General features: G+C 35.2%; 1 protein-coding gene across 1 annotated transcript in view; it reads right to left on the reverse strand.

Annotated features, from left to right (window-relative positions):
* LOC133530336 (calponin homology domain-containing protein DDB_G0272472) overlaps nucleotides 1-16,634 on the reverse strand; it is a 61,900-nt gene that overhangs the window by 18,419 nt on the left and 26,847 nt on the right. Inside the window, exons 3-7 of the mRNA XM_061868248.1 lie at nucleotides 12,937-13,139; nucleotides 11,901-11,939; nucleotides 7,123-7,214; nucleotides 4,006-4,038; nucleotides 3,170-3,352 (exon numbers count right to left, since the gene is read on the reverse strand). Coding sequence (XP_061724232.1) covers nucleotides 3,170-3,352; nucleotides 4,006-4,038; nucleotides 7,123-7,214; nucleotides 11,901-11,939; nucleotides 12,937-13,139 — 550 coding nt within the window. The remainder of the gene's footprint in view (nucleotides 1-3,169; nucleotides 3,353-4,005; nucleotides 4,039-7,122; nucleotides 7,215-11,900; nucleotides 11,940-12,936; nucleotides 13,140-16,634) is intronic.

The following is a 16,634-nucleotide window of genomic DNA, read 5'->3' on the forward strand; positions in this document are numbered from 1 at the left end:
TAGACCCCCAAAATAAGTCACACCGCATCGTTCCAAAACACACTACGAGTATTCATTCGTAATAATTAATTAACGAAATAAAAAGTTTAAAATATGATAAGAACACCATATTTTATGTATTTTATTGTACAGTCAGCTGCAAAAATATGTATCGAGAGAATCGTCTCATAAATATGGTACTAGGCTCTTATCACACTGGAACAAGATGCTATAGGACATATTTTTGAGTAAGATGTGTGCACCCATATTTTTACACTTAACTGTATGTACAATCAAAACAATCTTAAAAAAATACCAAGATTATTACTATAGTTGACAAAAGTGGTATACGAAATTCGGACCGTATGTTAGTTTTTTTTTCTACAAAAAAAAGTTGTCGATTGAACTGTCAATTGATGTTCGTTATTTCCAACCTCCTAATGCCCTGCCATACAAATTAAAAATCCAAAATTTGCCACTGAACTGAAATTTGAACCTATTGTGTAGGAAATAGAGTTGATTTTGCGTTGTTTGAAAATTGAACGAAACAATGCGACTCTGTTCCAATTGAATATGATTTAAATTTCATCGAACTGAAGAAATACTATAGCTAGGACCTTGGGCCTTAGGAGGATATTATTTTATTGAAATTTCTTTCGTTATTTTTAGTGTTTTATTGCGGTTATTAAACTTAATTGTTAGAATACCTTAAGAAAACATGAGTGAAATGTTGATGAAGAAGGATTACATTTTTAAAGGTGTATTTTACCCTTCCAAATATGTTCTCACTGCTGAGGTGAAAAGATATATGTATACATCTCTTGCGCTTTTGAGAAAATAGGAGCACGTAAATCTATTATACAGGATATTTATTTAGCTACCTGTAATAATTTACGCGGCGAATATATAGGTCATACTGAGCAACTTTTACTATGGAACCAACCCCAAAATCGCGAAAAAAAATTGCGTTTTTGTTGTCTGACCTTGACATTTTCTATGGGAGAGTAAGTTTTTTTTTCGCGATATCGGGGTTGGTTTCATAGTAAAAGTTGCTCAGTATGACCTATACACCGTGTTTTTATTGAATTGCGTTAACTCCGGGGTTTCGGTAAGTACGTTTAAGGAAACTAAATGGCATAGTTAATTTTCAAAAAAAAAAAATTTTTTTTGTTTTTTTTTTACTATTTTTATTTTTATAAAAAGTAACTAAATGTTGCATATAGCGTTGTTGTAACACGGGCATTACATTTAACTCAACCAAACAATTGAAAACTGTGACATATCAATGTCATTTCTAACATCGATCGTCCGAGATAGTACGTACGTTTAGTAGCAAATGTATGAACTCGCACTAAACACTAACTAATAAGTAAACAGGTCCTAAAGCAAGTGTACACGCTCGTAAGGGCCTTATAATATAAAAATTTATGATTGATTATCTCCGAAATGGAGTTAGTTAGAATATCGGTATCTTTGAGAAAGTTACTTAATTTAAGCTCAGGAATGCACCCTCGAAATTAACGCAAATCAAAAAAAACACGGTGTATATTCACGAGCGTAGTGAGTGATCCTATTTTGTTTTTATTATTGCAGGTGACTAAATAAACACCCTGTAGAATCTTTCGCTCGGGCTCAAAACAAGCAATCGAAGAAATATCAAACTTTGTTCTCTTGTTGTACAAATAACTATTACATACGCATGTTTGATAATGCTAAGTTGCAATTCTTTGCACATTTTTTATATACATGATGTACATTTGTAATTGAAACATAATCAAACGATTTTTTTATAGTAGCATCAAATTGTGGAAAAGGAAAGAAATGAGGAGCGGGCTAACGATTTTGGATATTTTTTAATTTAGACATTAGAGTATTATTTACAATTTTATCAATACAATTATAGTGCTGTACACAAACCCAGTGCATACATATTAAAATAAGTTAGATTTCAACTTACCTTTGTTTTGAAGTTACGTGATTCAAGACTGGTGGATTAAGAGTAAAAGAAATAAGCTCACCTTGTACCCACCGTGTAAGTGCCGAATAAACAACCCAGAAGTGACCAATAAAGGATTTACAATAGCCAAATTTTGAAGAAGAAACCCACAATTTGAAGTTAAATGACACCAGACACTTAACATAAGAATTAGAAGAAAGATGGGAAACATTAACACCAATGGAAAAAAAGAGATGAAAGATGAAACCTGAACCTTTCGTTTCCTGAACCTGAAATGACTCAATACTGTTATTGATATACATTAACTTCTTTTATTCAGTTAACAGTAAAGCAAAGCTTTTATACAATCACACCAAGGAAGTATTTCATCCAAAACAATAGTAAGCGATGGTTTAGGTCTTTAGAAAGAGATCTTAAGGCATTTTTGCATTCTATCCTAGCGCATCCAGAACTGCTTTTTACAATGATTTCAAGCCAATCAAAGGGCCACCTTATTCTTTCAATTTGTCAGTCAATAAGGCAAGGAACCTTTCAATCAATATTATCAAGCATCTCTAACGTTTTTACATCTCATCTCAAACATACCAAAGCGAAGCAGGATGAAAAATGCTTTTCAATCCATTATTGTTCTATCCTAGCGTTAGTTACCAAACCAAAACTTGTTATGAAATGTTTTAAAAAGCATCTTTGTGAAGATTTATCCTAGTGTCACATTGATTTCAAATTCCTTGTAACGCCTTATCACTTTATTCTGGCGACTCTCACTAAAACCCGTCTAACAACGCTTTAAATTAAAGTATTATCCTTATCATAGCGTCAATTTCCAAAATACAGTCTCAGGCTTCTTCTATTACATTTGGGTTTTTTTTCTTACTATAATCGTATTGCATGATGGTAACCGATTGAACGGTACAAGAAAATAGGAAAAATGTAAGACCCTCATTCTACTATGGTTGAAAGAACTGATGATTTTGAGTAGGTATAACATTAAATTAAAAATAAATAGGCGTACGGCTTTTCAGATCATCCGTTATTTAAGAATCAGTTACTAAAGTGGCAATCACAACGCCTTCACACTTCACATCCCTCAAAGCATATGTTTATTTTTTCTAGCGTCAGTCACCAAAGCAAAGCAAGATTCAAAACCCATAGCGTCGTCCTATTACCCTAGCGTCAGTCACCAAAGCGAAGCTGCGTCCACACCCAGCAAAGCTCAGCTCCTGAAAGTCTTACGGGTCCTGTTGAGGTGGTGCATGGAGGGCGAGCCGGAGAGCGGGCGCGACGGCAGCTTGTCGAGCCGCGTCATGGAGTAGGCTCTACCTGGGGCGCGCGGCGCGGGCAGCGTGGGCACGAGGTCGGTGCGGCGCCGCGCCACGCTCGACCACATGGCTACGGGTGGCTGTCGGTCGGGTTCGTCTGGAATACGGATTGTTGGCTTTAGTTGCAGTTAAATAGAAACTTTGTCTTTGTAGACATAGACATAGACAACTCTGAGGACAAGTTGAGGTCAAGTTCGCAGTTCACTTGCGTCAACAGAAGACATGCCTTTACTGGTGGTAAAGCCTATTGGTTTTTTTTTCTCTTGATATTAATGTTTAGGATATTCGGGTGGATGTCAGTGGAGAAGGGGAGCAAATGTTATGATTCAAACAAAAAGACCCGCAACATGTGTACCCAGGAAATAATGGTAATTTATAGAAGAATAAGAACGCCTTCTCATCTTTATTTTACGTCCATGCCAACATTTTTTTGTTTAGGTTTAGCAAAATGATAAGCAATAACGGAAAATATGATCAAAATGAAATGGCATATGTTAAGTAACTTCGTTATGTTAAAATGTCACAGTTTTATTGCATTTAATTGCGCACTGCAAGCGTCACATAGGGAAGACGTCTCGAGTCTTACAATGAATTAGCATTAATCTCTTCTAATCCATGGCAAGGCCGCGCTCGATTAATGTCGCTCTTCAGAAACGAGTGCTTCTATATACTATATTTATTACTCCTGGCTATTAACTTGATATTGTTTCAAGAAATATATTATAAATAATATTTTGTAAGTCAACTTACAGAAACTTGTAAACATCCTCAATCCTATAGAAGCTGCATTGAAATAAAGGGGTTACACGATAAATGGTTAGTTAAGACAATTCAAACATGCTTGAAGTTCTGATCCCACTTGTTAAAGGTCAGGATAGCATACGTAGTACGAGTACAATGCTACCGTTCCTACATTTCAGCAGTGTTTTGAAAATGACACCACACACTTACATATTTAACTCAACAAGCTTTTACGTGTCATAAGAACATGTAGCTCACGATACAGAAATGTAGGGACAATATTCTTTCGGATAATGAAAAAATATATAACGAAGAGAAATTTGCAACAACACAGTCCACACATACAGAAGGACAGTTTTCAATAGTTTAATACGAATGCGAGGTGATAGTTAAGGTGTGCATACATATATAGGAATCTTGCAACCTGTATATAATGACCCCTGACAGCGATTAACTGGTGTATTCCCATTTGTCCCCGCCCGACACAGATAGGAATAGGCGCTTCATATAAATCATTCCCATTTGCTCCCGCCTCATGGACGGAGGCGGCAGTCACATGGGGAATACACCAAGTAACTTAATAAAATTTCAATAAATGTTACTCATTCTCGACCTTGATCTACGCTTATTCGATCTTCAAAAATGCACATATTAGTTAAACAGAATATGTTTGAATCTAGATCTGGGAAAATGTATTGGCAGTCGATAAGCAGCTTTTAGAGCGATTTTGAGTTTAGGCGATTTAATTGGTGATATCTTATATGCAGAGACACGACTGCAAGTGCGTGCAGGTTCTAATGCAGGTTGCATTGTGTGAGGAGTACTTGAAATGAGCGTATTAGGCAGGTACTCGAAGTAATTGAACGCGGATGTCATGATCTCGCAATAGTTCTATATGTATACGACACATTTTTCATAATTAATGCTGAAAGTTCAAGTTTTGTGTACACACGTTCCATTTTATTACACGGTCGAAGTATATTTTATTATCAAGATGTAAAATCGACGTTGGAAGCGGTGCAGCGTTGACACTGTTTATTTTTAATTTAAAAGTAAAAGTGCAATTTAATAAAGGTACAAGTAATAATCACAGTTTTTTGAGTGTGTACACTCAACTATATGGCCACACTGCTAAGCTATAAGTTACAGGGATGCATGCAAAAATGGGTAAGTTCAAATTAATCAAATTGTATCTCCCACATTTCTCCGAGTAGGTACATTTCGGCGTCACACTTTTTGTCAGTCCTGCAAACTAGGGCTCCTGATATCCGTGATACACGCCGATCCGTAGCTACGGGTTCTTAAGCCCGGCGGTACTAAGATCACGAATTTCACGAACACGGCAAGGTACGTACCTCGTACCTGCGTTCGCGTCCGGATTCACGTGACACGCCGTGACCGTGACACGCCATGATACGTAGCCCGTACCTGCGTTCGTGTGCGGAGCTTCGGGCTCGGTTCCGTTGGATAGGTACTTATCGCACGTCTAGTAGGTTCCACACGCCCGGGAGAAAAATAAATAAGGACTAGGTATTATTGAATTGAGTTACCACTTAGTATATTGAATACGGGACGTTCATCGGACAAACATTTACGTGTGAATTAAACTTAAATTGTATTTTTGCATCGATTTGAATATAATGGTTATATCTAAATAATTTATGGGGTTATTCTGTTTTTTGTATAACCAGCTATTGATTTTAGTCAAAACTAGTGACCTGCTCGTTGCACTAAGGTAAGGTAAGGTATAAGGTGTAAAACTCCGGTGTAAGTATCATTATAAAATTATGAACTTAAGCAACGCTGTGCTACTGGTTGTCATTATTAAATCAAGGCTACTATCAAAGAATATAACGTAGCCTAAATATAAACAAGGCAATCCTAATCCAAAGAAACAAAAGGGTAAATTTCTGCAAATCTTTGGTAGGTATGATAAAGATAATACAGGTAAACAAATTCAACAAAAACACATGTACGGGGCCACGGAAAAAGAAGTACGCAGCTGCAGTACTTATCAGTTTCGGACTTTCGGCACATTAAAGAGTACTGTTTTGTTTCTAGATTGAAGGTAATAATGACATATTATTGTTAGAGTGTTTTATTGTATGACTAACAAGCTAAGCCAACATACCGGTTTTTTTTTGTAGATAATAAGTGCAAGTTGCACGTGCAGACAAAGATAATAAGATTTGCGAGCGACTTATTAAAATGAAACAAACATTCATACATAAGTAGCTGTGGGCTTTACCTTTTGTTCGTGAAGTTGAAAGAAGTGACCGCGATGTTTTTTTTTACAAATTCGTGGTATTTTTTATTTAATCTGGAGGGGGCAGTTTAGAATTTTGAACTCACATTCATTGTCATTAGTTACTCCTGACATCACAGTTGGTCTTCAAGTTTTAATTTAGCCGTGAATTTAAAGTTATTTTTGTTGTTGTGTCGTAATTTTTTTTTGTTATTATTAGTGTATGATTAGTGTTACTCTAATGGTGTATTTAAACTATTAACAATGAAGAGAAGTTGGGTGTGGAGATATGCCACCAGAGTCGGAGATACAGCTTTATGTACCTTGTGCAATGATCGCACAAATAATGAGTTTTCCTGTCGTATTATTTGTCGTATTTTAGCAACCCGTTTATTAAAGTAGCTATTCATTGTAATCAATGTTTGGTTCTTTTCATTTATTACTCATTAATATTTAAAAGGCCTTACTATTGGAAATAAATTTTAATTCAAAAGTAGTGAAACGGAATTAGAGCTATGAATAAAAAACTCACGATACATTTTTATTCGTAGCTCTTAGAGACCGCATCGTATCTTCACTCAACGTCGCGGGCGGACCGAACCGGCGTGTTCTTAAGATACGTGAAGCCGTGATCACGCCTACACGGATTTACACGGATTCACGTACCCTAATTTCACGTAGCCGAATGTCACGTGCGGAACGGACCATAAAACCGTTGCCGTGAAACACGAAACCGGGCGCACGGCTACGGGTTCACGAATCACGGACACGACCGCGAGCCCTACTGCAAACTAGGGTTTAACAGTCGGAACTGTAGGTTACCACCAAGAGAGCCTTGCAGTCAATTTGACTTACATTATAACTGTAGAGCTTGCAGTTACCTTTGTTATCATTGTCTGAGTCGAGATGCAGCGCGGACGCGCGCCTCGTGAGCGGCGCAGACGCGAACATCACATTTGTTGTTGATGCCGCCCTGAAATGCATACAAAGAAATACTTTAGAACTACTTCGCTATTTATTTTTCGACAAACATGCTAAGATAATTTAACATTTATGCGGTTGAGAAACCGGATGCTTTTTGAGCGTCAAAAGTCAATTACTTGTTCGTATTTGCGCAAATAAGATTATTTGTCTGTGTCTTTTCTGTAAGCACTAGAAAGAAAAATTGCTAAAGTTCAAAGTTCAAATATACTTTATTCATGTAGCCCTAGCAACAAGCGCTTATGAAAGTTATGAATAATATTACATATATAGCTAACTTAACTATTTAGGCAAATAAGACCAAGTGATTTGCCAGCCAAATGCAGAATATAAATCACCGTTGAAGGAATATAGGTAGCTCGATTTTCTATTGCTGCCAGCGGAGTTGTCTCCATGACAAATCGTGACTACTTTGAAGCAGATGACGTTCAAAAAAAATAAAATGATATGGTTAGTTTTAAGCTACACATGTTAGAAAAAGTACTAAAGTTGGATTATTCGTGCAATGCTATTAATTGCTGTATAGGTTGTATTTTAGAGCTACTATCCCAGTTTGAAACTAAGTAAGTAAGTAAACACTTTATTGTACGAGAAAAACAAATATTTTATCAGATGGAAAATAATTGGGTAGTACAAAAGCGAACTTATCCCTAAGAGGGATCTCTTCCAGTTAACCCATACCTAAAAGAATAATTGAAAACTATATCTAAAGTAAACTATATCTAAACTATTCACAGTAGGTAGTAAATGTAAACATTTCCTTAAGGCTCCGTAAGTTCGTGTTCTTCTCTCACTCTCACTGAGCGTAAGCATGAACGAGATGGATGTGTGTGCTCGTAATCGCTGAGTTCCCACAAAAATAAAATTTACATATTTTTAACTTTTGTGTATAAATTGTAATGTTCGTATTTATTTTTCTATCGAGCGGAAGTCAATAAATTTGAAAGGATTTGAATCATTTTAGTCCCTAGAGAAAATTCTCAAGATTGCTAATTAAGTTTTTGGCAACCGTATTATCTAAAAAAGTGGTATTCTTATCACGTTCTTAAGGATCATATGCACAATTCACTTCTTATCAACGACATCAAAAGCTGTCAAGCTTCTGAACTTCAACTTCAACATAGCTACAGTACCTATATTATACGCTATTAATCAATTCTACCTAATTCATTATGATATCATTATAGTTTTAAATTCATTTGCGCGCTTATAGTATAATTAATAGACCACTAAATATGTACGAGTACAAGCATTCTAAACGAGGAACGTTAGTTTATTCCTATGCCAAAACAAACAAATATCAAAACACTGTTAATTAGACAACCACACATTTTTACCCTAAACAAAAAGAAACACCGATTTTTACCGTCACCATTAAGTTTCTAGTTTCATACCATTTTAAATGTACTGATTTTCACAAAAAAAAATTTTTTTTTTTCGCCTAATTATTTATTCCAAGGTAGTATTGAACATTAAACATTCATCAGCAGGGGCTGTTACGTGGCTTCATTGATAGATATGGGCGTTTTGCCATGCCATATTGATTTTTGTACAACAAATGCGAGTAACACTAACATTTTGGTCAAGTAGTCCCTTCTAACATAGGTGATCATTTATCAACCGAATGTTGCTACCCAAGAGTGTAACATTCATTTATTATTTAAATGTATAAGCTGGAACTCAATGTAATCGTATTAACTCTTAGACAGCAATTTTTCGGTATTTATCTCTATTGACCATTGTTGTCATATTAAAAAACAAACCTTTTAAATAAAACAGGAACTACCAAAACAGCAATATACCACAATCAAGTTACATAAAAATTTCACCATTGTCAAATCTGACGCGCTAAGGTCGCCGTTTTGAAACAATGAGACTGAGACAATAGGAGCTGACGTCACGGGGTCGCCGGACCATGGCAATTATGTCATCTGTCGGGTCCTTGCAGGATGCGAATATATTAAACCTAGCTATAAACTTGCCTACATCCGTAAGGCATTGATTTAATGGAATATTTATTGTAATGAGTACAGTTTTACAGTTACAAATACGTTTTACTTTCAGTGAGTAAGCGTAGAGTGCTCACTCCATACATCAGTTTTGTTACTAAAACGCTTATTATTTTTGTAGTCGACATTTAGCGTAGAGTAGCGGATTTATCAATACCGATACTTGACACTAGATGCCACGGGTGTCGCGACTAACGAAAAGTGTATTGCTCAACAATTTACAACTAATATTACAAGCAGAAGGAGTTGAAAATAGAATTCCGGTTAATCTAGCTATAATATTACCTGAAAATGGTTGAGCATTAGACTTTTCGTTCGTCGCGACATCTATTGTCAAGCAGCAGTACCTACTGATAAATCCGCTACTCGACGCTAGATGTCGACTACGAAAATAATAAGCGTTTTGGTAACACAACTGATGTATGGAGTGAGCACTCTATGCTTACTTATTTCCCTATGATTACGACAAGCTTATAGGTATTGGTGTTCAGACTTAGGCCTATATTTAATATGATAGTAAGGTATTTATGATAGCGTTGTTAGATTTACTAGATTTGTTTACACGCTTATATAAATTTCACTTGTATCTAATTATTAATTCTAAATTATGTAGGTACAGTCAATCATTTGGTACAATTACGTACACTGATGGATTACTATACTAATAGTAAAACCCCAGGAGTTTGGGCTCAAAATGATTTGTTTTGATATGTCTATTATTACTTTACGGGCGTACAGTCGGCAAAAAAGCGTGTAGGAATTAAAAAAAAGATTTTTTAAATAATTAAATACACCGTTGTAAGCGATTTCAATGTCATAATCATTAATGCCTTTAGAATCTTTAAGAAATTATGACCTTTGGAAGGTTAATACCACACGACATGCGTCATACAATGCGCACGGTCAAAGTATAGTGAACTTTACCGTCTGCTCACCAAAACATATACATTAACTCCAATGTAAGAATTTCAAGTCAGTTGATCGGAGTAGACGTTCTCCTTACAATTCAATTTGCGACCAAATACCTACTTTCCTTTCATATTTTGTTTTATAAGTATTAGTTTGAATGCTCCAACCATTATGACTGTGCACAGTCTATAAAATATAAAAGATTTGCCCAATAATAATGATTCAGTTAATTTTACATGTTGTTGTTAGAAGAAAGAGCGCATTTATAAACATAAAATAATATTCTGATCGAATACCAAAGAGAGGTTCGCGCTCTCTCTAAAAGTGTGTAATACCTACGACGCATTGATATTGATTAGATATATTTGTGTATCGTATTTTACTTATCTGAGTACATTTGTTACCTAGGCAGTGTGCATAAATCATGCGATATTTATCTTAAATACGAAGTATATGTAACTCAAATATAATATTGAAGTTTATAAGATAACTGCCGTTAATAAACATGTAAATTGTTATAACTGAAATAGAATTAACACAAGTATTTTTTGCGGGAAGCTGAGTCGCATACTTATATGTGTATACATATATTATTGAAACGTTGTAAAATACTAAATAGTTAACAATAATTATCTCATTAGTGCAATCTGCATATTCAAATAATAATTCAATAAAGATCAGCTCAGAGTATGTATATACACGGTGCTACATGAGGAAACCGAAAGATTTTGACAGTGTATTACTGATCACATTTAGAGACTAAAATGTCATATAAACTTTTCTGGATTTCGCCTAGTTTCAGAGTTAATACAAATGTAAATAAAAACATCTTCTTATCGTAACTTAGTGCAAAACGCCTTTTTGATCGCGATGATGCCATTATGGGGCGTAGTCTAAATATCCTTATTGATAGATGTCAAAAAGTGACAAGTAACCTTTGCAAGAACTAGTTTTTACAAAAAAAAAACGTAAAAACATATTTTCAGTGCTAGTTTTACCATAACATTAACTTTTTATGTACAAATACGTTCAAAATAAAAAAATAAATAAAAAACCCAAAAATAAATTTTTTGGCGAAATTTACTGAAACTCATATATATAAATTTTTTTCCTTCTTTTGGCCTCAGAAATACGTGGTTAAAATCTTTTGGGTTCACCGTGAGCAACGTGTATATGCAGATGACCGACTTGTTAGAAAATTGCCAAAAAAGTAAAATTTAGGTTAGATCAACAGTTACTAGATACATTTTACGTTCAGAAAAACTATGTCAGTAAAGTAAAAACAAGAATCTACAAAGTTACACGAGTAAAATACTTCTGATGCAAATGAATGCAATGCTGGTTAGTCATATGCGGTTATAATAGTGAAAGTATCGACTACATTTTACTTAAGAAAACGGGACTTGTATGCGTGCGATTATTTGTTTGAGCTTTGTGATATCAGAAACGTAAATAGAACACATGCTTTACATGTGGTCAGTCTCGATTTCTTAAATATGTGGTCGTGGAAGTACAAAATCTACTTATTTAAAATACTATTTTTGAAATGCATATCCGTCTGTGACATGCAGTATCGAACCATGCACTCCTACGTCTACCGTTTACTTTCTAAATGAAGGATTAAGATACTTGAATCATTTACACACAATCTTCAAACGTACACAAAACAAATAATTAGTACAGTTAGGAACCAAAATCAAACTAAATTAGTGTTAATTATTCTCTAAACACGTGTCGAAAAACAAAAAAAAACTGCTTACAGTGACTCAAAAAAGTTCATCTGATCAATGGGGTTGGTACTGGAGTGGGGAAACACAAAAAAAAAAAACATTAGTGAGAAATTAAACGGTGACACATAAAATCGCTTTTCTGGAGTCGTCCTGTTATCACTGGGTGCACAGAATGACAGTCGGATAAAACCGTCACCAAAAAAGAAATTATATAGAAATATAACCCAAGAAATAAGCAATGGTAGAATAAAAAACACATAACTCAATCAAAAGATGTATGAATAGTACGTCAAAAACTTTTACATCAGGCAGAATGAATTACCATTTATTATGAGACCTCGTCAAATTTACAAATCCTTTCCTCAATTTGTATTGATATCTATGCAGTGCACCTAGAAGCGACTGTATAGTATAAGTGCGGACCAGATACACAAATATCAATAACTTTAAAATTGGCTTCAAAAAATTATATGCATAAAGGCTAAAATGAAACATTCATACAGCTTTTGAATAAATCTAAAAAAAACAAACCAAATTCTAGCTAATAAACTAACAAACTTTTTTAATCTCTTTAAAATGCTAAAAGGGAACTATTAAAAACGGGTTTATCTTATGTATGTAAGGATGCGTCCTCACATATAGGAATTCGGCGAATATTCGTGATGGCGTCTCTCGCTATCCAAGTAAAATTGAAAGAGATGCTATCACGAATATTCGCCGAATTCCTGCATGTCTGGCCGCACCATGACATGACATGATGATGGTTACTTTTTCCGTAACTAAACACCTAATGATCTTTATTATTCGTTCATTACTTTTATTATTCGTTAAAAATTAAGAGAAATTTATCTCATCTCTCAAATGAATAACGACAATGGACATTAAAGAGTAAATTAATGCAATGAGAATCAGAAGTTCCATTTAGTACGAAAGTTCGTCTCAGAATTTCCCACTTTATTGTAGTAATATATATTAGAAAAAGTATGTGACTGACATTCGGCTTCTTTTCGCTGAACAATGACCCTATAAGTCCTAAAACATTACAGCAACCGTTCGCCGAGCATACCTGCGCGCGGCCCAGAAGAATCCCGCCGAGTCAAGCGGCTCGAGGAGGCGGGGGGTGGACGATCCGAAGGCGAACGCGGAGCGGGGCGACGAGCGAGCGGCGCGCGCGCGCTCTAGACGCTCCGTGCGCTCGCGCTCGCGTTGCAACAACGCTTCGCGTCGCGATACTGAAGCCTCCCATATCGCTCGTTTGCGTTCTTCTACCTGTTAAGAACATAATGTGTTGGTCTGATTAATTGTAACTACAGTCATGCAATTGGGAAAATAAATATCGAAAAATAGTCCTGTTTTTACTTTATCTCGCAGAACAGGCGTATTCTTATCTCATTTGATGTGTGTTTGATTTAATTACGTGCTACATTATTTACGTGTTGAGTTCATACATGTCTTTCCTTACTATTAAATAATAAGTTGTATGGGAGGTACGGTAAAACATATAAACTCGCTATTTAAACTCGCTTAAAAATTTAACATAGGTATTAAGCTTGAATCTTATTACAAATAGATTTTCGCAAAGCTCGTTTAAAACTTATTTTTCAACACACTTGCTCAAAACGACGTTTTTGTTCCACCGATTTTTGGCTCATAATCCTAGATATTAACACGCGTGCTTTTTTTGTATATTATAACACTCGTGCCTTTTCATTATATTATTCGACTAAGTCAAGAAGGTAACTGATTGCTAATAATATGCATGGAAACGGAGCCTTCTCAAAGTATTACATTTTTTTTAAACCAACTATTAGGATTCAAATATTAGTTAAAGAGGATTTATCACACCAAACAATTTTTTTATAGATTAAATGATCTCGTAAATTACATTAATGAATAAACATAACATTTTATCGATTTAATCTCCATCCGTCGAATAGAAATACGAAAATATTAGTTTTTTAACATTTTTTTATTGGCTGTTTGTCGATTTCGTTCGCGCCTTTGCCTTGCGCGCGCATTGGAAACGTGCGTAAAAAAAAAAATAACGCGCCAGCCATTTTCCGTGTTTGTCATAAAACTGGAATAGTTTTGCATGTTAGTTTATATATTTACAAAAATGTCATTTTCAAGCATTGAAAATGAAGAACACATAAAATTGACGCTACCAGTAATACCAATAGAGACAAGAGCCGATAACGATAGCCTTTTACCATCAAAATCGGATGAAAAATAAGTGGTGGCATATGAAACTTTTATTCAATGGAAAATAAGCTAAAACGCCCAGTCTTTCTTGGAAAACGTGTTGGTAGCTTACTTCAATGAACTGGCGAATAAGTGCCTACACGCCCAGCACGCTTGGGTGTAATTATTCCATGTTAAAATTGTAAGCCACCATTTTGAAAATTGTACTTTTTTTGTTTTGACAAGAAAAATCTAATTTATAAGTTTTGTTTTTTCTTCGCAAGTGTGTTGAAAAACGTCGTATGAAACGCGTGTGCATTGGTCATTACCCGCATCGGCTTTCTTATTGCGCGCTCGCTTACAGCTCGCACGCACAATATCGCCTCGTGTGTAATGACCAACTTAGCACACTTGTATCATAATGAACTAATATAGTAAATGGGTTTTAATCTATGTATAGTGTGAGAACTTTAAGCTTACTTATTCCTCTATGGTCCATCTATGGCAATATCAAGTTACCCGGTTTAATTATTAATCAGTTATATGCGTTGATCTATTCAACTATATTGGGCCTAGAATTAAATTTAAGCACATCAACAAACTGACTGCATAACCATCCTTCATGGGGGGGACCGCGAAGTCAGCACGCTACCAATCCGTTCGGAGGGTTTCGAATGTAAATTCCGAGAATGCTGACCGGCCGAATGCGGCAGCACAAGTGGTGCGCCGTGGAATCGATAGACGCCACGTATGTAGGCAGTTGCAGTTAAAATGGAATGAGTGTCAAACTATACATTATTACATTGGTTACATACAATAAGTTCTTAAAAAGTTTTTTGTATACATAATATTGAGAAGATACCTCAAGCCTTAAGCTACGATAAGATAAGCAGTTTTAACATTATAGCTATATATAAGTTTAACGCTAAAAGGTTATTCCATTAAAAATTAGTCATTAGGAACTACAATAACGACCAATCAATACGGATACGATGTGATTTAAGGCGACGGCTAGACGTTCAATGTACCTACGGACTATAATCTGTTTTATTTAAGCTAGTGTGAGACGTATAAAAACCATACTGTTTGTTTAATTTTGTATAAAACTTGAGAAGCTTTATTCTATACCAGCTACTGCCCGCGGGCTTCAAACTATGTCCATACGTACTTCCATCTAAATCCGTTCAGCTGTTTAAGTGTGAAGAAGTGGCAGATAGAGACAGTCAGAGTTACTTTCTTATGCTATTACTAGCCACTGCCCGCGACGTGGGCTGCGCCTACTAATAATTCTGTAGGGATATACATAAATTACACCCCCTTTTTCACCCCTTTTAGAGATGGTTTACGGGATGAAATCGAGCCTATCCTTCCCTGGGACTCAATTTTTTCCTAAATTGGTTCATCTGTTCAAGCGTGAAGAAGTAACAGACGGACAGACAGACAGAAGTTGCGGAGACCGAAATCGATTGTTGGGGAATACAGTGCGAATGACTACAAGCTATAAATTGTATATTTGATATTAAAACCGTATAGTATCTACCCTACATTTCATGATCTATTAGCAATTACATTACATGGTAAAACAATACCGATTTGTACAATATCATTATTGGATTGTCATTATGAGATTAACACTGCACCAAAAACACATAAATACCTACCTAATTTGTCCACAATGTAGAATAACGGCCCGATTCAAACTTTAATATACGTCAAAATTTCCTCAAGAGACGATATGGATTGGATATGTCAAAAGTGACATTTTTATATGAAGAAACGGCACTTTTGACACTGATTTATCTAATCCATATCGTATCTTTAGCAAATGTTTGAGGAATACCTCAAACATAAGATATTATGAAAGATCGAATCGGGCGGTGAATCTCACAATTACCTACATATTTTAGCACCTGAGACAACACATGAACAATATGGTCACTAAGTAATTACGGTAAGTAACATATTTAAAAGAACATAATTATCCTAACTAATCACCACATTTTTATGACCACACAATTAAGATAATAAGATTAATAAGCAATAATTACCGCACAGGGACAAAAGTGCACTTGTTTTGGCATCGTTCCATATAAACTGACATTAACTAACAAAAGCGAGTATTTCGCGTCATCTTATAAAAATAAATGATTATAACTGCGATTATAATTCGCTATCAGTTAAGGAAATGATAATAAGTTGATAATTCAATGAAACTGATGCTAAGACTCATTGCCATCAAGAATAAGTTGAGGTGGCGAGGAAATCCCGTTCTGATTAAAAATGAAAACATCTGGTTGGTTGAGTACCTACATTATGTAAGTAAGTAAATTATTAGGTCACATATTGTAATGCAACTACTTATACGTAATAATAAACAACGTATATTTATTACTGGTCTGAAAAGTTACAATGCAAGTACATATAGTTAAAAATAATTCAATACTGTGTATTTACAAAAAAAAATTGACCATGAATTGATGCCCGGTCTATAAACCATCGGTAAACCAAACATTATATTTTTGGTACCTATTATTGGTACCTATTAGAATAGGTATGGTTATCTCAAATATTATTATAAGATAG

The sequence above is a fragment of the Cydia pomonella genome, chromosome 2 (genome assembly GCF_033807575.1).
Source record: "Cydia pomonella isolate Wapato2018A chromosome 2, ilCydPomo1, whole genome shotgun sequence".
Lineage (NCBI taxonomy): Eukaryota > Metazoa > Arthropoda > Insecta > Lepidoptera > Tortricidae > Cydia > Cydia pomonella.